Source organism: Cavia porcellus, unplaced genomic scaffold, assembly GCF_034190915.1.
Source record: "Cavia porcellus strain 051 isolate PalLab524CR breed Dunkin Hartley unplaced genomic scaffold, mCavPor4.1 scaffold_32, whole genome shotgun sequence".
Classification (NCBI taxonomy): domain Eukaryota; kingdom Metazoa; phylum Chordata; class Mammalia; order Rodentia; family Caviidae; genus Cavia; species Cavia porcellus.
Window position 1 is genome coordinate 3,890,563 of NW_026947515.1, and position 22,688 is coordinate 3,913,250.

Here is a 22,688-nt window from a genome sequence, read left to right on the forward strand (position 1 = left end):
GCCCTGTCTCATTGCTAATCATAATTAACTAATTCAGCTCCACATGTTAGTATTTTTAGGAAAATTGAATACAGATGTCTTGTGCTCTGGGTGAGTGATCTGGGGATGACAGTGTGCAATGTATATACCAGTGTTGCCCCCTGATTCACATGTCTTGAAATTTAGTTTTAGATTATTTTTTCTTTTTATCCTTGAAATGAAAATTTGGAAATGAAAAGCCTGAGGTAAGGCACTTTGGTACACATATTCCTCTGTGTAGCTGAGATCAACACTGGTGAAGACAACCAGCTTCAGAAGTCTCTGACTACTGTCTATCATTTGGGATCCTCTCTTGCAGGAAGGAGTTCCATTCCCTGTTTATTTTTGACTTAGAAGTAGGGCAGTAGAGCAGCAGTCAATCAGTGATGAAGAGGCGGGCTATATGAAATGTCCAATCAGGCGAGCTGTGGGAGGAGGTCTCTTGGGTCTCTTCCGGTGTATAGAAATTGTGTACCTGTTTGGAATACAAAACTGGGAGCAGAATGCTTGCTGGATCTCATTTACTGGTTTCGATGTCCTGTGGCCTGATTAGCAAAGAACCTGGGAGACCCTCTAAGCCACAGAATGGTGAGGCTTTGGATGGGAGCCCAGAAATAGGGTGGAATTGGGAGAAGACAGTTACAAGTGGTGAGAAGTAGTTCTGGTGTGTGTAGACTCAGGTATTTAGTTAGCTTCAGCTCCAGAGGTCTTCTAGCATTGGTCTTGGGTCGTCCACTTTCCCTTTTTTCTTCTGCTGGGAGCAAGGATGATTCTGTGTCCCCAGAGCCCTGAATTAACTCTGATAGCAACAGACTGGAGTATCATCTTTGAAATTTTCTACTGCCCTGACAACTTCACCATAGAGAGCAGAGGAAGGAGCTTGGGAAGCCCCTGACTCTGATGCATTTTGGAGCTGGAGCATCAGTACTGAGCTTGGTCTCTGCTCTCATTCAAGGGATCAGCAACCTTGATGTTCTAAAGTTTATAAATGTTTGTAATGCAGGGCCTCATATCCACAATGGCACTTCTTAAACTTGTAATTTTTTGTATTTATAGGGATTGCCTAAATTTATCATATGTTCTCGCATTTCCAACCCCATGACAGGTGTTGGCAAAGATTATGAAAATTCAGAGATGTGCAGTGATGTGCTTCGGTGGAGGAAGGCTTTCCAAACACCTGGTGAACTCCTGTGTATGATAAATAACAGTGAAAATAATTTTCAAAATAATTTGTGACACGTGCTCATAGACTATATTTGTGAGAACAGCCATAGAAGTTTCAATTTTGAGAAAAATGAAGCAGATATAAAAGTGTCCTCAAGGGCCGGGTAAAGTGTGCTTGCTAAGGACAAATTCCAGAAAGGCCTGCCTGTTAAATTCTCACTGGAAAATGCCTAAATGTAGGAACATGCCTAAGTTGCATGAACATATACATGTGATATCCTTCTGAATGGAAAGGAATATGGGTGTCATCTCTGAATTAAGAGCTGCTTTTAATAGCGTGGTTGATCATATACATTGTTTAAATATTGAAATGCTCTGTAATGGACTTTACTAATTCGTGTAAAGAGATTCCCTAAATTGAAATTGTGCAGGTATATCAATAGTTAAGGCATGAAGGGTTTTCTGCTTAGGGTGGACCGGAGGAACATGGAAAGGATGTGGAAGTGACCAGCAGGACACAGTGTGCAAATAGCAGGACATACAACAGAGAGGGTCTTCACTGAGTCAGGTAGTACTTAGGGTAAGCATGAAGTTAAAGTTGAATTATGATATCTTCCTTAAGGTGAATAACACCAGCTCTGGTAACAATCAGTATTCCACATCTCTGTCACCCCATGAATTCTGTGTTATTCACTTGAAATCTAGTTTTGATTATCTCGAATTATGACTCAGTATCATGAAGGTGAAATTTGAATTTTTTTTGTACCAAGTATTGAACTCATGTTCTCAAGCTTGCAAGTTAGGTTTTCAAGCTGCTAGCTAAATACCCAGCTCTGAAAGTGTTTTCTGTATATTATGAATAATATCAACCTTGTTCCTCAGAAAATGTTGAGTATTGTGGAATGTTTCTTAATTGTATGGCTATAACTTTTTAAAGCAAACCAAAGGTGTCTTATGCAGTCATTTTCCAAGTTTCACATTGTCTGTGGGGTGTCTCCATCAGGGTTTCTCTATTTCAGGCAGCTCTGTAACTTAGGCTAGCCCCAAACTCAAGACAGTTCTCCTGCATCAGCCTCCCAAGATATATTTCTTATATCTGAGTGGAAAGTGATCACTTGTTGACACTGAGGTATAATTTGAAGCTTGCACCTGCTTTCATTGTTTATACATTTTTTACATACAGCAGATTTCCATGAACATTTGTGTTATAATTTATGTACCATATTTGATGTTATTTATGTTTTGTTCTATGAAACCAAATTCAAATATCAAAATGCTGCTTAAGTATATTAAGAACAAAGGACTCAGTGGCCTAATTGAGATTTGAAGAGATATAATTTGTAGTCCATCAAAGTGATGGATGAGATACTTGTCTGCCTCTGTGCTTTATGGATGCTGGTCCTGTAGGCTCTCACTATGAGCTCTGCATTAGAGACAATGCACACCAACTCTTGCAGTGACTCAGCATAAGAATCAGTGCTCCTATTTGGCTGTTACAGTAGTGGTGAGTTGCAACATAGCATGAAATCGCTGTCTCAAAAAATGTATATACAAAAATTAATCCCCAAGATATGGGATTAAGATTTGAAGAAATCAGTCTCCATTCAGCTGTTTTCTTTGGTTTTATTTGTTTAGTTTAGCTTTGTTTTATTGAGGCAGGTTTTCTCTGTGTATATCAGCTAGATTTGAACCCCTTATGGAGTGCAGAGTTGCCCTAACCACAAAGCAGCACTCCTGCCTCAGTTTCTGGAGTGCTGGGATTATAGATATGTGTGTTTTTACCCTAGAAAATATTGAGGCTTGTAACTTAGCTGTGTTGTAGCTTGGCATAGTAGATGGCATGTTGAGCTTTGCATTTAACTAGTGCCCTGTACTTCACCCAGAAAAATGGAAAATCACTCAGGGTAGAAGTCCAAGGAGTAAAGCAAAATGAGCTATACACAAAGAAAAAAATTAACCTGCTCAACAAAAGAAGCAGAATAAATTTGTCATCCAAAAATTATTATAAGAGTCTAGCTCAATGATTTCCAACAGGATCTTTTTGTGATTCTATCTTTTAAAATGTCTGTAACTTTCCAGTTCAAAGCCTCTTCTTTAGATCCTGAAATGGGGATGGGAGTTCTGTATACAAGTGGTCCTGAGACCAGCTAATGAAATTTCACATTTCTCAATTGGTTTGCTTGTCTTCCTATATTGTTGTTCACAAACTAAACTCAAGCTGCAGAAACCTTTACTGACACAAGCAAACACCAGGATTAAATGACAGTGGCACTGAAATGAAAGAATAATATTGAAAAGGAAAGGAGAAAAAAGACAAATGCCATGTGTTATAATGCCCACCTCTTTTCCCTAGAGATGAAGAGGTTGAAACAGGAGAATGGCCATGTATTCAAAGAGCCAACCTACCTAGTGATTGCAAGGCTGGCCAGAACTCCAAAGTGAGTCTATGTCTTTAAATCAAAAAACTAAAATGAAAAAAATAAACAAGGTGACAGAAAGACTATTTAAAAAAATAATTATGGAGCTGAGTGAAAGTTAACTTATGCAAAATGGGAATTATTGAATGATGCTGCAGAAGAAGGAAGGCCATGTAGTGGCATCCAGGAGGCAGTGACAAACACAGATTTAGGAATGGCACCTATTGCGCTACAGCACAACAGTGACCTCCTTCCCCCAATACATTTGTAGTTCACTAGACTGAGGACTTCTAAAAGTTCATGGAAATGTTAAACTCATGGCAAACAAGCAGCTTGAAATCCAGCCTTTGGAACATGGCCTTTAGCAGAATTTCATATTTAAATTTAAATAAGAAAAATATAATTCTGCCCTGTTTGATGTCAAATGCACCAAGTTTAATGGCTCACAACATTGAGAAACCAAGCCACAAACCAAAAGAAGTTCCAAAATTTTCTTAGAAAAAAAGAGAGAAGAATAGCCCTGAATTTTCTGGAGTGGTCTTCAGTGTTTTGGCCACAGACCTATTGTCAGAGAACAGTTATACAGTAAAGTCCCAATGTGGGTACAGTGTGGGTCTCAGACTACAATCAACCTATAAGCTTATAGCTGCTTAACTAATATTATTCAGCAGGGGAACAAGTCAGCCCGAAAAGGTATGTGGAAAGAGCCAAGGCATTTTGTGGGAACAATAGTCCAGTTGTTCTGGTCTTTGAGTATGGTAATTGAGGCCTATGAGGACTTCCTGGAACAGGTGGTGGAAACTGCAGTACATTTCAAACTATTGTTTTTCTCTTCAGGAGCATGTAGACATTGTCACTGCATCTTCACCTTCAGTTCTGGCTTTCTTCAGCTGTGCCTGTAGCAGTGATTGTTGTGTTTAGTTTTTTGCATTGACTCTTTGAGGTTCCAGTTCTTCTCTGATTGTATATCAATTTCTGTCTACATTGGCATCCTTTGCTAAAATCACAATAGTATTTGAATGAATAAAGTGATGTTTATACATTTAAAACTATTCATTAATACAGGCCAGGGATTTAAGCTCAGCAGGCAGAAACGTCTGCCTGGAAAGTGCTAGGTTGTAACTTTGATCGCTGGTACCTATAAACAAAAGTAATTTAAACTGCAAGGAAATAAAATCTTTTCATTTGCGAAAATGTAGGTTTATAAAATTTATAACTAAATATGTCAATGGCAAATTAAACATTGTTAATAGTCATATTTAGTATCTAAAGTTGTTGATTCTGGGTGTTGAATTCAGAGATAAAAGAAGCTGCCTGGAGTGCACAAGGACATGAGTTCAATCTCTCATACAAAAAAAAATTCACAGTTGTCAGTGATTTAGTGCTATGAGCACATTTATTGAAACTGATACTTGTTAATTAATAGGCTTAATATTTCCTTTGTGGTCTATGAAATACCTGCACATAACATGCCAATTACAGTAAATGATGTACTGTCCCCTATAGTGTTAGACCAGTGTCGCAAGGAAGACTCCAAGGGCCTCACTCTCATGTAAAAACAAAGGGGTTTTTATTATTCTGTGTACACGGGGTCCTCCAAACAGGTGGAAATGGAGAACCCTGAGTTGGGGCAAGGCTGGTGTTTTTAAGGATGAAAACCGCAAAGCAGGCGGGTTACAGAAGCAGATCGCATTGGTTAGTTTTGAACGGTGCAGGGCTTGGCAAAAGCTGATTGGAGGGGCCCAGGGTTGGGTAACTATGGTGTCCGGGGTTCTAGCCTGGTCACTGTGTTCCCGGAACTGTTACTTATCTTGCCTAACTCACTGAAACAGAACATCCTGTGGTTTTATGACCAACGGAAAGTCCCTTCTTGCTTTGTACAGATAGCTCGGGGGTTGCAGCTGTAAAGTTAACTCTTACAGTACAATCTAATACAATCTGATGCAATTAACACAATTTGTGATGGGGCTACCAGATAGGGAAGACTCAGGATGTCAGGAGCTATTACCTCAGGCCTTTGTTTTATGGCCTTTAGGAAGTTAAAACTTAACCTAGTTGGATTTGAAGGGAGAAGGGGAGGGGGAGCAGCAGATGGAACGAGCTTTCTTGGTCTCTTCAATAGGATTGCTATTTTCTGAGTTGTTTTTATTTTTTGTTTTCCCACATAGTTGAAAGTTGAAAATGTTGGCTGTTGCTAGCTAGAAAAACTGTGATAATCATTTTTTTTCAATTTAGTGATATATTTCCCTATATCCATTAAGAACATTTATTTGCTACAATTACCCCAAGTCAAATTCATAAACAATTCTTAAAGTTACAGGCAGCTGAGTTAGTTAGATATACAGGCAACCATACCATGATATAGTGGAATGAAATTCTTGAACTTCTATGTCTGGTATGAGTTTGTGTTCTCTAAAGTGCAAAAATGAATTTTAGGAACAACAGAGTTGAAGAGCAGAATATATTTATTGAGAGATAGAAAGTGAATGTGTTTTGCTCTAAATAGGATATTTTGGAATTGGGAGGTGGAACTAGGGGACTTTTACCTTGAAGTCACTTTCCTCTCCCCTATTGAACTTACCTGTGGCCAGAAAAGAATCTCAATCAGTTACTTGCATATCAGCAATGCCATCTTTTTTTTTTTTTTGTCTTTTTCCTTTTTATCCATACCGGGGATTGAATTCAGGACTACCTGCTGGCAAGGCAGGCGCTTATGCCACTGAGCTAAATCTCCAGACCCAGTAATGCCATCTTTAATTAAGCACCACCAAAGTCAAAAACTATATGTATGCCGCCCACATACTTCCAGAATTAAAAGCAAGACCCCCCAGTGGTCATGGGGTTCTCCCCATATTCTTAGAATAAATGCCATTTTGACTTTGTATTCTTTTCTTTACTACACCAAAAATCCTATCGGAAAGCTTCTATCTGAGAAAAACAGGAGGGATTCTGAGCCTGTAGCAAAAGACTCTGTCTCTTCTAGAGACTTTACAGAATAAAATCATGTGATGAGACAGGTTTAAAGTGGGTTAGATTACTGAGATTACTGAGGAGGTAAATTAGCACAATAGAGAATCAGAATATAAGAAATGTAAAAGTGATCTTTTATTTAAAGAATGTGGAGAGGAGCCCACAGCCACCAAGGGTTTGGCTGTGTTTTTTTTTTCCCTGACTGAGTATGGGGTTATGGGGTATATGTGACTTTTGAATGGCTCTTGTGCTTGGAGGGGACATTGATGTCTTGCTAGGAGCTGATGGGAATTTTCTTTAGGCCCCTTGGAAAGAAAGAGGAAGTTGTATTCAAGGAGAAAAGAGGAAGTGGCCTTATGACTAAGCATCCCTGATTTCACATTCTTCCACCTTGAACTACAAACATGAGGTCCTGTAATTATTTGAAGGGCAAAGCTCTTTCAAATACATCCTTTGGTTTGAATGAAGAAATCAAAACAAAGAATTTTTGCTGTCTTCCTCCATGGCTGTTGGTAAACCATTCATAAGAAATATTTTGAGTCAATTCCTTAATGCATTGTCAATACCATAACCAAAATTACAGATCAGTTCAGTTTCAGAAAAAGAAGCAGCACTTAAAGGCAGGGATAAAAGACTTCAATGCAAATATCCATGGCATGGTGAGATCAACAATGTGTGATACAAACTACTGGATTTCTCTGACTTCAAGAAAAAGTTTATACTGATATTGATATACTGGAATGAATCTCCCTGTCTACTATGTCTGATATTAGGTTTTTGTCCTGTAAAGTCCAAGAATGAATTTTAGGAACAACATAGATTAAGAGAAGAATATACTTATTGAGAGAAAAAAAGCTGCCTGAGAGAGAGAAGGTATCCTGAGCAGGTTGCCAAACACTGTCCATTCTAGGGACCTTTATAGAGTAAACTCATGTGGTGAAGTGAGTTTAAGGTGGGGAAAACTAAGAACTCACAATGCAGATGGGCATAAGATGGGACAGAGTAATGGTAGCCAATAAGATTATAAGTTCAGGTAAAGTTGATTAAATTGGTAACAAAGGGGGAAGGGAGTCACATAGAAAGCAGGCATTCTTAGGCAGCTGTGACTCTTCCCTTAGGGGTTTGGGAGGGTGACTCCTGAGTTCCTCAGGATGATAGGAACTATTTAGAATGTCAGTCTTTAGGATAAGGATACATTTCTTTAAATGGTGACTCCTGACTTCCTCAGAGTGCTAGGGAACTATTTAGAGTATCAATCCTTAGGATATGGATGAATTTGCTTATCATTTGTCTTGAGCCTTGGCCCATAGCATGAGGTGTCAGTATTCCCCATAGTTGCAAGGTATCTGGTCTCCTGCATGGCCAAGTCTCATGCCAATAGTATTTAAGTAACTCACGTCCCTGTAACAGTACTGTTTGGAAAATTGAGTACAGATGTCTTGTGCACTGGGTGAAAGATCTGGGGATGACAATGTGCAATGTATATACCTTTGTTGCCCCCTGATTGACACGTTTTGAAATTTAATTTTAGTTGATGTGTTCTTTTTTTCTTGAAATAAAATAGATTTAAAAATTAAAAGTCTGAGGTAAAGCTCTTCAATACAAACACTCCTCTGTCGAGCTGAGTTCACCACTGTAGAAGAATGGCAGCTCCAGAAGTCTCTGCACTACAGTCTATCATTTGAGATCCTCTCTTGCAGGGAGGGGTTCCTTTCTCTGTTTATTCTTGACTCAGAAGGACGGCAATAGAGCAGGAGTCAATCAGTGATAAAGGGGCAGGCTATATGAACTGTCCAGTGAGGTGGGCCATTGCTGGCTGTGACTTCTGTCTGTTCTGGTGTCTCAGCATGATTTACCTGTTCTGAGTACAACAGTGGTAGCAAAATGTTTGCTGAATCTCATTTAATACTTTTGATGTCCTGTGGCCTGATTAGCAAAGATTCTGAGAGATCCTGGATCCATGGAATAGTGAGGTTGTGGATAGGAGCCCAGAAATAGGATGGATTGGGCAAAACCAGTTACAAGTGTTTAGGAGTAGTTCCGGTGTCTGTAGCCTCAGGTATTTAGTTAGCTTCAGCTCCTGAGGTCCTCAAGCTTTGGCCATGGGACATTCACTATCCCTTTTGCCTCTTGCCATTGGCAAGGGTAATTTGGGGTTGCCAGGACCCTGGCTTCACTATGACAGCAGCAGACTCAAGTATCATCTTTGAAATTCACTGGTAGGCTGGTAAGTCCACCATCTTAGGCATTGGGAGGAGCTTGGGAAGACCCTGACTATGATGCTTTTGTAGCTTGTAGAGCAGTAATGAGCTAGGTCTATGCCCTCTTTCCACAGAGTAGCAGATCTGGAATGTCTAGAGTTTATTAATGTATTTAATGCAGGGCCTCATAGCCACAATGGCTCAACTTAAACTTGGGCTTTTTTGTATTTATAGTGATCTCCTAAATTTATAGTATGTTCTCCTATTTCTTCCTCATGACAGGTAGTGACAAAGGTCCTGAGAATTCAGAGATATGTAGTAGTGTGCCTCAGTGGAGAAAGGCTTCCTAAACAATTGGTGAACACCTGTGTATTCTTGAACATTGCAAAATAATTTCTGAACATACTTATTTAGGTATGCTCACAGACTACGTTTGTGAAAACAGCCATAGAGTTTTGAAGTCTGAGAAAAATGAAGCAAATATGAAAGTATTATCAAGGACAGGGTAAAAATGTGTGAAGGACAAATTGCAGAAAGGGCTACCTGTTAAATTCTCATCGAAAAATGCCAAAATTTAGGCATTTGCATGGACATATGCACGTGATATCCTTCTGAATGGAAAGGAATAGAGGTGTCATCTCTGAATTAAGAGCTGGTTTAGTAGCTTGGGTGTTAATAGACAGTTTAAATATGGAAATTCTCTACAATGAACATATCTAAGTGGTGTAAATGAGAAGCCCTAAATAGAAATTTTGCAGTGATATCAATACTTAGGCATGAAGTGTTTTCTGTTTGGATGGATCAGAGGAGTGTGGAAAAGATGTGGAAGTGACTGACAGGATGCAGGCAGCAAATAGCAGGACATACAACAGAGAGCGTCTTCACTGAAAGTCAAGTAGTTCTTAGAGTAATTATGAAGTAAAGTTCTGATTGCTTCATTGAGGTGATCAACACCAGCGCTGTCAACAATCAGTACTCCACATCCCTGTCAACACATGATTTTTGTATTCCATACTTGAGATCTAATTTGATTATCTCTAATTATGTCCCAGTGTCATGAAGGTGAAATTTTCAATTTTTTTGTACCAAGGATCAAACGCATGACCTATGCTTTCCAGGCAGTCCTTCATGCCACTGAGCTCAATACCCAACTATGAAAGTGTTTTCTGTGTAGTATGGAAGAGATCCACATTGTTTCTCAGAAAGTGTTGAATATTGTTGGAATTTTTCAGTATTGTATGGCTATAACTTTTTAAAAACAAACCAAAGGTGTCTTATGCAGTCTCTTTTTAAGCTTCACTTTGTCTGTTCGGTGTCTCAATCAGGGTTTGTCTATTTTAGACAGCTCTGTAACTTAGGATAGCCCCAAATTCAAGGAAGAAATCCTTCACCAGCATCCCAAGATATATTTCTTATATTTGACTTGAAAGTGATCACTTGGTGACAGTGAGGTATAATTTACAGCTTGGGCCTGGTTTCATTTTATATACATATTTTTAAAATACAGCTGTTTTTCCCTAACACTTGAGTTATTATTTATATACCATATTTGATGTTATTTATGTTTTGTTCTATGAATCCAAATTCATGTTTCAAAATGCTGCTTAAGTATATTAAGAACAAAGTACTCATTGGCCTAAATGAGATTTGAAGAGACATCATCTGTAGTATATCAAAGTGATTGATGAGATTTTTTATTTAATTTTGAAATTGGTAAAATACAATAGAACAAGGCAGCATAAGGTCAACTAAGATCATACAGTGAAATTGGTACACAACTTCACAACAGGTTACTGGGATAACAGTAATAGGTATCACAGTATATTTTGTTATCTTTGTAATAGTTGTTCTTTAATCACATATATCAAAATGAGATGAAATACAGAACATTATAGAACTTATCAAAACAGAATATTGAATTGAGCAGTACCATTAATTAGAATAGAGTGAAACAATAATAAAAACATTTTCCTTCAAAGAGATAGTAGAAGGAAGTCCCCCTTATTTGCTATGGTCTACTTCCCAGGAGGCACTCAGATTTCTGGTTCCCATTAGCCCATTCCAGAAAGGGCTACCTGTTAAATTCTCATCAAAAAATGCCAAAATTTAGGCATTTACATGGATATATACATGTGATATCCTTCTGAATGGAAAGGAATAGAGGTGTCATCTCTGAATTAAGAGCTGGTTTAGTAGCTTGGGTGTTAATAAACAGTTTAAATATGGAAATTCTCTACCATGAACATATCTAAGTGGTGTAAATAAGAAGCCCTAAATAGAAATTTTTCAGGATAAGAGGGGTAGGGAAGTGGGATGTTTGATTCTAGGTGGTGCATCAGTAGGTTCACTATTGCTCATTAGGGAGACAGGCTGGTTGTTTGGATTCACAGCGTCCTAAGTTCCAACATATCACAGATCTTAGGAGCTACTACTGGTTATCCCCCTGGAAGGGCTGCAGTTTTCCATACTGCCACTGCTCACCAGGGAGGTGAGGTACTTGCTTGGCTTCCCAGTGTCCTAAGTTCCAACATGGCATGGATCTCAGAAGTTGCTGCTGGTTCTCCCCATGAAAGGGCCGCAGTCTGCCAGACTGCCACCACTTACCAGGGAGAAGTGGTGCTTGCTTGGCTTCATAGTGTCCTAAATTCCAGCATGGCATGGATCTCAGGAGCTGCTGTTGGTTTTCCCCCTAGAAGGGCTGCAGTCTGCCAAACCACCACCACTGACCATGGAGTGGAGGTGCTTACTTAGCTTCCCAGTCAATTGATGAGATATTTATCTGCTTCTGTGCTTTGTGGTTGCTGGTCCTGCAGGCTTCTCACTGTGAGCTCTGCTTTAGAGAAAGTGCACAGGGAATCTTGCCATGACTCAGCAAAAGAATCAGTGCTCCTATTTGGCTGTTACATTAGCAGTGAGTTTCAATCTAGCATCAAATTTGCTGTCTTCAAAAATGTGTATAGACAGAAAATTAATGACAAGACATGGATTTAAATTTGAACAAATCAGTTTTCATTCAGCTGTTTTGTTTGGCTTTATTTGTTTAGTTTAGTTTTGCTTTATTGAGACAAGCTTTCTGTATGTATATCAGGTGGATTTGAACACCCTATGGAGCCTAGAATTGCCCTGACCTCACTGATGCTTTCCTGTCTCTGCCTTTTGAGTGCTGGGATTATAGATATGCACCACCGCACTTTGCTTTTGATTCAGATTTGTAGGAGAGAATTTAAGATATCCCAAACCTGGGGTCTCAACCTTCCTTTGAGAAATATATGTATGATCCTTTAGGAGGTGGTGACCTTTGAGGATGTGGTTGTGAACTTCAGCAATGAGGAGTGGAGTTTGCTGAGTCCATCCCAAAAGAACCTCTACAGAGATGTGATGGGTGAAATCTTTAGGAACATGGCTGCAATTGGTAAGGATGAAATCTTTTTGTCACTCATGCTGTCAGAATATTGTTTGTTGCTCATTAGTGATGTTTCATTAAAAAGAATATGAAAATATTTTTAAAAATAGCTCAGACATGGACACATTATATCATAAATCTAAACAAAAATCTATTTGTATGTATTACTCAACTGAGTCCTGGTATTTCTATGTCTACAATTCAGGAGGACTTGGGGATATCCAGGAAGCTGAAAAAGGAGGCAAAATTTACTGGAGATACTTAAGGTAATTCCCACTCACAAGGAGAGAAATGTTCCTGAGTAATTAGTGAGTCAGCAGAAAAATGAACACCAAATAAATGAGGCACTATTCAATTTAATGTCAGTAATATTCTCTGAAGATGTATAAGCTAGTGTATATATGAGGGAATTAAATCATGAAAATGTATGACATTGCATATAGATGTGTACGAAAGGCATACACTTTGAGTTATGACATTCTGCCTTCAGTTTTTCTACCCATTTTTACACGTGAATACAACACATTCATTATCTAACAATTGCTAAGATTGCAATAGAATTTGAAATAAAACTGAGTGCTCGTGTTTATAAGCCATGCTCTAGACAATCAGTGATTCTGATTAATATTCTTAGTAGACTGGTGGAATGTTAGTGCACTCATTTTGAATATCAGTATGCAGTTGTCTCTAAAAATTGATCCTCTCAGACTTGTCCTGGATATAAAATCTCAAAATCCGCATAAAATACTGATACATGCTTACTCATATATAAAGCAGATCAAGTTATAACATATGAGGCTTTGAAGCATATCTATCTATCACTGGATTTGTGGAGAAGGAAAATGTTAATAGACTCTCTGTGATTGTGCATTCTTGTAAACCCGCACACTAGAAATCAGATTTTGCAGAATGGCAAATTCAAGTTCAAACTTCACAGCTTAATGTTCAGTGAAAATCTCTTAAAATAGATATTTAAAAAGCTACAGATTTATGCTAATACCTGGTGTTCATTCCCAGCCCAGAAAAGAAAAAAATGTGTTATATAATGTCATTTTCCGTAAGAATTAGATGGGTCTTTCACCCATGAATTCAGTGAAATGGCTCAGCTATAAAACCTAAAAGGTCACAGGGTTTATTTTAGATGAGAAACCAAAATACAAAATGTGGAATGAAATTAAACAGAGTTGTTAGAGAAAAGTAAGACTGACCGTATGGAAAAGGGAACTACAGGTTAAGGACAGAAGGGAGATTGTGATAGGGAAACATATGAGAATAATCTGCATGTGATACACATATGTACCCATGCCCAAAGTGAAGCTAAAGATTCTGCATTTCAAAGTACCAATTTTTAAGATTTCCAAATGTGTACCAGTCTTTTGGGAATGGTTGTTTTCAACATATCTTACAAGGCTATTCTGTTGCTTCATAGTCAGAATTTCTTAGCAGCCATTAAAAACAGAACTTGATATTAATGCAGTCATTACATGGAGACCCATTTCACTGTAAATTTTTCTTTTTTTTAAATTTAATATAAGGAAAATTAAATTAGACAAAATAAGTAGAAATAATATTGCTTTCAAAGTGAAAATAAAGAGTAAGATATCGCAAGATGATGATTACATATGCTGTTCATAGAAATAGTTATGAAATACAAAAGTGAAACATATGAAGTGGAGATTCAAACAGTGAGAATGCAGTTTTGTTCAACTCTCCAAGAAAAAATTAGTAATATGCTTATAAATCCTATATGTGATTTTTTTTTCTTTACAGAAATGACAAGCTAGGGAAATCTTATGGACATACATCTTGGAATCAGTGTAAAGAAGTCTTCCTTTGTACTGCAGGAGGTAATGTGAATGTGAAAGAAACAGAAACACACCACAATGTTCAGATCCATGAAAAATATTGCAGTGGAGGGAAACCCTATGTATGCAAGCAATGCGGGAATGGTTTTACTACACATGGAATTTGTAAGAAACACGAAATAATTCACAGAGGAGAGAGACCCTACATATGTAAGGAGTGTGGGAAAGCTTTTACAACACATACGTATTGTCAAGTACATGAAAGTCTTCACTCCAGAGAAAAACGTTATGAATGTAAGCACTGTGAGAAAGCTTTCAGCACATGTACTTATTGTGTAATACATGAAAAAATTCACACTGGGCAGAAATCGCATATATGTAAGAAATGTGGGAAAGCTTTTAGCAGTAAAATTCATTTTCAAATACATGAAAATGTTCACACTGGAGAGAAACCCTATGTGTGTAAGCAATGTGGAAAAGGTTTCACCCAACTTGGACATTGTAAGGAACATGAAAGAATTCACACTGGAGAGAAACCATATGTATGTAAGCAATGTGGGAAAGCTTTTAATACACGGGGAGACTGTAAGAAACATGAAAGAATTCACACTGGAGAGAAACCCTATGTATGTAAGCAATGTGGGAAAGCTTTTACCAGACCTGGATGTTGTAAGGAACATGAAAGAATTCACACTGGAGAGAAACCATATGTATGTAAGCAATGTGGGAAAGCTTTTAACTCACGTGCAAGTTATAAGGTTCATGAAAGAATTCATACTGGAGAGAAACCATATGTATGTAAGCAATGTGGGAAAGCTTTTAACTCACGTGCAAGTTATAAGGTTCATGAAAGAATTCACACTGGAGAGAAACCATATGTATGTAAGCAATGTGGGAAAGCTTTTAACTCACGTGCAAGTTATAAGGTTCATGAAAGAATTCATACTGGAGAGAAACCCTATGTATGTAAGCAATGTGGGAAAGCTTTTAACACATGGGGAGACTGTAAGAAACATGAAAGAATTCACACTGGAGAGAAACCATATGTATGTAAGCAATGTGGGAAAGCTTTTAACAAACGTGCAAATTGTAAGGTTCATGAAAGAATTCACACTGGAGAGAAACCATATGTATGTAAGCAATGTGGGAAAGCTTTTAAAACACATGCAGATTGTAAGAAACATGAAAGTTTACATTCAATATAAAACCAGTGTATATAAGCATCATGAGAATGGTTTCAGCACACATACATATTGCATAATGCATGAAAATCTTCACACTGGGCAGAAAACTAACATATGTAAGGAATGTGGGAAAGGTTTCAGCAGAAATGCTCATTGTCCAATACATTATAAAATTTACTTGGTTAAGAAACCCTGTGTATGTGAAGAATGTGGGAAAGCTTTCACCACATATGGATTTTTTAAAATACATCAATGAGTTCACACTGGTAAGAAACCCTAAGTATATAACAATGTGGCAAAGCTTTTACTGCATATAGTAATTGCAAAACACATGAAAGAATTCAAACTGAGAAGAACCACTGCTATGTAAGCAAGTGGAGACACTTTCATCAGCCAGATTGTAAGTGAAATACATGAAAAAACTCACACAAGAGATAAATCCTATGTGTTATGGGAATACTCTCAGCATACTTGATCATTGTTACATATCTGAAAGAGCTCACTGGGCAGAGATTCTATGTGGACTAACAATGTGAGAAATATAGCAATCCATGTTTTTGTTAAATGCATAGAAAAAGCATCACTGTTCAGACAGTTTAGATCTAAGTTTACTTTAAAAATCCCAAGGAGACCTGAAGAAATAATCAATACAGAAGTTAGATGTCAATATTTCTTCACAAATATTCCAGAAATCACAAATCTGAGGTGGAGCTCTACTCAATTGCATATGTTTTATGATTTTCAGTTAATCCCTTGTACCTCTCTAGATTTTTTAAAGTGTTTTTGTGCTTCAACATGGCATCTTGTAATTAAACATGCTAAACTGAAATGGGCTTTTCACTTTCAAGTATGGATAGGGCCTATGTACTTAATATTTTTTCTTTAAAACTTAAATTTTATATTTTTTGGTGAATTGTAATGTTTATTTAAAGAGAAAAAAGTGTAGTAATAATATAGAATTTCAGAAAAATAAACCATAAGAAATCACTAGTTGATTAGTATCATATTGTCATCTTAGAAGTAGTTGTTCAAGTTACAAATTTAAAGCATACAAAGTGATATTCAAATAATGACACTGACAACAGTTCACCTCAATGATCCACCAAAAAGTTATTAATATGCCATCTGTCCTACACACTTTTTTTTTCTTAAAAAGGGTAAGATTAAACATGGCAAAACAGAGCAGAACAGAAGGAAACACAGATTTCAAAAGAAGTCCACTGGAAATGTTCACTGTCTATCTTACTGTCTCTAGTTTTCTTCCAAATAGTTGTTCCCATCTTCACACACATTGAATATATACTGAATATTATAGAACTAATCAAATAATTACAGGATGATGCAGGCTTTTTTGATCTTCAAGACTGATTTTCGGGAAGTTGATAATGACTACCATAATGTCTTTCATTGTCTTTGAAGTAGCTGTCTTTATCTTTATGTATGCTGAAATGGAACATAAGAGACTGGACTAATATCACTCTGAACAGTGAATAATAGTATCCTGAGAAGGAGAAAGGTGAGGAATTGCCTAAAAAAAGAAGGCAGAGGACATTGTTAGAAGTGTATTAGGATTTAAAAGCTACAGTAGTTCTGTTGCTCTGTTTAGTTTGATTATATTTTGTTCTGGTCTGTCTACTCATATTAGAATTGAGGGCACAGAGAGATAACCCAAAAATGGCAGGTTATACCATGATGGTAATTGTCCTTAATTTCCTATTAACTAAAACTGAAACCCTGTATTAGTAACATTGTCTTACTATGACTGATCTTATTTTAAGCTGGTTTGTTTGAATGTTATTTGGCCTTGACTGATTCTATTCACATTTGGTGTGCTTGCTGGTATCAAGTTCAAGAGAAGAGGCAACTACTGTGAAGATGACAAGATGTAAAAGATATCCATTGGTGGGCTGGGGATTTAGCTGAGTGGCTTAAGCACCTGCCTGGCAAGTGTGAGGTCATGAGTTTGATCTCCAGAGCCAAAAAAATAAATAAGTAAAAGATATCCATTCCAGGTTTGATTATTTTTTTAATTAAAGAGACAAAAGAAAGGAAATAAAAAAGCAGTAAAAGGGTACAAGTAATACAGAATTTCAAGAAAAAATACAGTAAGAAATCACAGTTAATAGGTTACATATTGTCATCTTAGAAACAATTGTCCAAATTATAAAATTAAAGCATATAAAGTGGACATTCATACAGTGAGATTGCAGAAACATCTGTTCAGTGATCTAACAAAAGCTAAGTAATATGGTTTTCCATCCTACACACTCAAGCATGCATTTATATCCCTTAGACCACCCTCTTTTCCTCTCTGTTTTACAATAACAATTACACATTTTGAGTTTTTTTTTACTCCCACAGTTCTTATTAAATTTTTAGAAGAGAATAAATCCTAACATGACTAAATAAAACAGAGTCAGTTAGAACAGAAGGATGGGCATAGTACATGATGCAAAAATAGAATATCAGATGATCAAAAATCGTTACCATTGTGCCTCTTGCTATTTTTAAAAAGAGTTGCTATATCATCAGGTATAATAGAATTGATCAAAACAGTACAGAACAAGACCAATAAAACCTACACTGGAAACCTTGCAAGACTTCAAAAGAAGATAATAGTCAAACTATAATGGGCATCATAATAAATCTTATTGCCTTCAAAGTGGTTGCCTATACCCTCAAACTTGATACTATCATACAAAATAGAATATAGTAAATTCAGACAGAACAAGATGTGGATAGCAATATTGGCATTCAAATCAGGTTAATAGGAAAACAAATAGTTACTATAATATATCCCACTTTTTTAAAATTTAGTTTTCCCTTAATTGAAAAAAAATAGTTTAATTTTTAAAAAAGGGTGGAGATTGAGATAAAAGAGGACATTGTAATAGAACAACACTGGTCAGAAGGGAACAATTTAAGCATAATTATGTTTCACTCCCAGATAATCTAACATAATAGTCACCATAGTGCCTCATTCCTTGAATTATTTGAGTATAACTTCATATATGATAGCATCAAGCATATCAAGACAGTGTGAAGCCATTCAACAGAATGAAAGTATTACAGGGTATTTAGAACCAGTTAACAGAAAATGAACAATGGTTTCTATATTATCTCCTTGCCTATAAATTTTTTTCTTAATACTATCGCATATAGTAAAACATAGTAAGATACAACATGTTAAAAGCAGTGGAAACAGAGAGTTTGTGAGAGAGGGACCATTCTTGCACCACTGAGATTCAGCCCAGGGTTCATCATGTTGGTTAATTTTGAATATGCTGGTGATTTAACGTTGCAAACATTTAGTTGAACACTTTTGTGTATGTTTGGTAAGAATATTAGCCAACAGAGTGTTTTCATTTATATTATTTTTAACACATTATTGTCTGGCTTCATTCTCAGGATAACTTTAACTTTGTCACTTAAAAGAAGTTGGTGGTGGTTTTTCCTTCAACTTGATCAAAGAATTGAAAAACAATCAGTATTTATTGTTTATTATATACTGAATAAAATTCACCAGTGCACTTAGTGTATCCTAGCTTTGTTGTTGTTATTAAGCAGCTGTTATGTTTACCCATTGTCTGTGCTCCTTATTGCTCTGTTCATCAGACTATTTCCTCCTGATGCATGTGGTTCGGGGACATCAATGGACACCACATATCCATTAAAGGTCACATCTCATTTTACCTATGGATGCTACCATTTACTTTTGTATCTTCAAACTATCTCTATAATATATAATTTTGTGAGTAACCCCTTTCAGTTACTCAGATTCAATACACATTCTTGCATGGTGTGATTACTGCCGGAGGAAACTGGGCTTGGTGAGGGCCTGGTCTCTTATTTAAGGCTTCTTACCCTGACCTGCCTGCAGTGTCCCCAACTCCTGACCTGCTCCCTGTAAACACCTGTCCTGCTCCATAGCTACGGTGAGTCCACATGTGGCAGTTCAGATCTGTACCTAGGTGGAAAACATTCAGTCAAGTTGTGTTCTCTAAGAGACTGACCTCATACAGAGCTCCCCTGAGTGAGACAGGGGGCCTCAGGCATGTAGGGAGGAGCTCTGAAACCATTCCAGCTCTCTTGTCCAGTGTGGAGTATGTGACACTTTCCTTAGAACTCACTGATGGATGAGGCAGCCTGGTCTGGGCCTTTTTTAGCCAAGATTCCTGCTAGGTGCTATGGTGTCCTGCTCCTCTGCCTGGACCATCTCTCTGACTTCAGATCTCCACAGAGATTTGAGCAGTCTCAGTCTTCCTCTACCAGGCTCTAACTCTATGCTGAGGATTCAGGTAAAATATCTGCGACTCCCAAATTCATCTTATATACATTTAACCTGGAAATTCCACTTTTATGGGTCATTATAAAAAATGAGATTGATAGACACCATATTCTCTTCTTAATCAGTTAAGGTGTGGACAGTTAGAAACCATGAATTTTCCACAGCACAGCTGCTGAGTTAATTATAAATTACAGCCACTGAAAAATGCTGAAAAAAGGCCATGTCCATGATCTTTCCTGAGATTGAAGAGAGATTGTGTCCTGACACTGTCTCCACCCAGCAGTGAAGAGACACAGACCTGCACAGCAGTTGAGGACAGGAGAGAGAAGCTGGTCAATGGCAGACCTCTCATCCTGGGTGGGATGCCCTTGTGGTTTTTCCATTTTATTTTCCACTGCATTATTTATAGTGTTCCATTCAATATTACTTCTCTTCTGTTCAATTCACTTAAGAATAAATAGTTGGTATTTTCTTAAATAGGTGAGTAGAAATGGATGACTTAATACTCTTCTATATGTAATGTAGGATACGCATATAGAAGAACATTCAATCTTCACTTTATAGATATATAAAATAAGGAGTCTTTTTATTCAGAAAGGCAACACATCATTCACGACTAACTTTTCAACCCCCAACACATAAAGCCGTGCGGATCCCGCTCTGGTGGGTGTCCTGCCCTCCCTACCTGAGAAGTCACTGTGTTCATCTCTGTCTTGTAGAGGACACCCAGAATCTTCTTCAGAGTTTCTTTTTCCAGCATGGAGGACTTGAATCTTCCTGTCCTCAGGCCAAGCAGGGAGTGTGCAGCATGCAGAGGAGCCCAGCACCTCTTGCCTTACACCCATTTCCACCACTGCATCCATGCTGCAGTCCTGCAGGCCCAGTAAGGCAGAGCCACGAGGGTGCAGCAAAGACTCTGCCACCTCAGCCCAAGGGGCCTCAACTCCTGGGTCTGGGCCTCAGCCTCCACCAGGCTCCAGGCTCTGCCTTCCATTGGATATTCATAGCGGACCAGACACACGATTAGTGCCTTGGGGCAAAGTCCATTTTCCACAGTGACAATTCCATTCTTCAAATTTTGATCCATTCCTTTCTAAATGAGGCTGAGGCATTGGAAACAAAACCCCACACATTGTCATTACTTTTTGTTTTTCTTTCTTTTCTTTCTTCTTTTTCCTCCTCCTCCTCCTCTTCCTTCTTCTTCTTCCTCTTCCTCTTTGTCTTCATCTTTGTCTTCTTCATGGTTTCTTTGATGCTTTAAATATATATTTAGAGGTGTATTTTGCCAAAAAACTTTCCTCGTCTTTTCACACCCCAGTTAACTGAAGTTTTTACAGGTTTCTGCTGCAGTTCACACTCTATGTGTTTGAACACTCAGAATCCCTTCTGCAGCTTAGTAGAATGAGTGAAACAAAGCAGAAACTGAACCTTGGGATGTCCCTGTGCTTTCCAACACTCCAACTCATATCTTTTTACCTCAAAAATATGGGCTTTAGTAGCAGCTGAGCCCGGCACAGACAAAATGAGTTTCCTGCATTTAAATCAGACAATCTCATTTCCTCGCAAGCACATTGTATCAGGTTTTTTATGGCCAAACATGAAGAATTATTTCCAGTACATGAGAGGCTGCCACTGATCCTGAAATCATGATGGAACTTTTTGTAAACACATAGTCTGATCTACACATAGTCTGGGGACAGAAGTTAAGAGAGGCAGAGATGGCTGGCACAGATACAAACACCTCAAAATTGTCAAACAACAGCAGCAACAAGCAGGAACCAAGTTGCTGAGCTTTCACAGTTCGGTGATGGAATCATGTGGTGGATTGTGCCCTGGGTTTACTGAGGCAGTTCAGTAAATCCAGGTTGCTGACTGGATCCCCCTTCCTTCAGTGCAATACAAACAGAAAGTCATGCACATGCATCATTTATTTGCAATTTTTCTATTGCGGTTACAAAACCTGTATTCATGAGAGTCTACATCTCTGCCATAGCAGACCCACCAATGGGCATTACCACCATGTCTTGTAAAGGATCAGTTTATTTATACAAAATGCAGAGCAGTGTTCTCAGACTTGATTTTCCAGACTTGTGCATTTTCAGTCGATTTAGTTTGAGTAAACTTAAAGTGTGTTGCTGTGCTTCTGTGTGACATCCTTGCTGCCAGACCTGATGAAGGCAATGAGTGGGATCTTCTGGAGGTTTAGATCCAGAGGGACACACTTTGCACAGCTGTGTCAGGCAGAGCTGCCCCTCACCAGACTGGACACCCAGGCATCCAAATGCCCTTTCCCAGTGCTGTCCCTGGCTTTGGGAGGCACTGGATTGCAGTGGAGATGCCCAGTGCACTGGCTGGCCCAGGGAAAAGCATGTTGGGCCATGAGTTTGTCATCCTTAGCCCTGAAGCTCTGTGGCCCTGGGGCTAGGGCAAGCTTCCCCCAGGTAGAGTGAAAAGCATCATCCAGACAACTCTCCTGTGCATACTCTACATGGAGGCTAGGGAGGGACCCATTTCCTTCCGGCTTCAAAGAGTACTGTGAATCAAACTCTTGAATATTTGTGCAGCATTCTGTGTGGGAGAAAGCTCTATTCTTAGTCCTAGGAGTGCTAGGGAAGGCTGTTTAGAGCTCTGATGGGAACTGCAAGATAGGGCTGTGCTCTGCCCCCCATGTTCTTCCCATTGTTGTTCAGCACCTGCCTTAAAATGTGTCAGTGGATGGGCAAATAGCACATTTCAGGGATTTGTGCCTACATGTATCAGGTTTAGGAGGCTCAGGGTTTTGTGTGCTTGTTGGCCCTGGTGATTCCCTTTGAGTTAGAAGAATTTGTCCATTCCCTCACGAAATGGACTCATGAGACCTCTTTCATACTTGTAATAAAAAACATCTGTCTGACAATTGGTTGTAAAGAAAGGTTTCCTGTTGTGATTTTTGCATTATTGTTGTTTTTCAAATGCAATGAATCAGTCATTTGTAGCTCCCTTTATATCACTGAAATCATGGAAAACTTTTTCCGACATGAAAAGATGAGTACATACACAATGGTCTCTACATTTTCCCTATAGACTTTGTCTATCTGTGATTTTCTCTTCTGTCAAACAGCAATAGCATCCAGTCTCCTCCAGGAATGTTTGGCCAAACAGAATCTGATGCACTGATATGAAAAACCCAAGTTAAATCACAGTGTGTGAAAGGTCAGCGGTGGGTGGGAATAGCAGGCGAGACCATGGGTATGGATGG

The 22,688-nt window shown here is 38.2% G+C and overlaps 1 protein-coding gene across 1 annotated transcript; it reads left to right on the top strand.

Annotated features, from left to right (window-relative positions):
• The first annotated feature begins 444 nt into the window (after window positions 1-444).
• LOC134474318 (zinc finger protein 709-like) lies at window positions 445-16,639 on the top strand. The gene is made up of 4 exons (XM_063241851.1): window positions 445-606; window positions 12,056-12,182; window positions 12,379-12,439; window positions 13,944-16,639. Exons 1-4 carry the CDS (start codon window positions 604-606, stop codon window positions 15,181-15,183), a joined length of 1,431 nt encoding a protein of 476 aa, XP_063097921.1. The 5' UTR covers window positions 445-603; the 3' UTR covers window positions 15,184-16,639.
• The last annotated feature ends 6,049 nt before the right edge of the window (window positions 16,640-22,688 follow it).

What these genes read in the sequence shown, in the direction of transcription:
- LOC134474318 (XM_063241851.1), top strand. An exon ending in TAGGAACATGGCTGCAATTG is followed by an intron (nt 12,183 to 12,378) that starts GTAAGGATGAAA and finishes TCTACAATTCAG; the next exon opens with GAGGACTTGGGGATATCCAG. An exon ending in ATTTACTGGAGATACTTAAG is followed by an intron (nt 12,440 to 13,943) that starts GTAATTCCCACT and finishes TTTTCTTTACAG; the next exon opens with AAATGACAAGCTAGGGAAAT.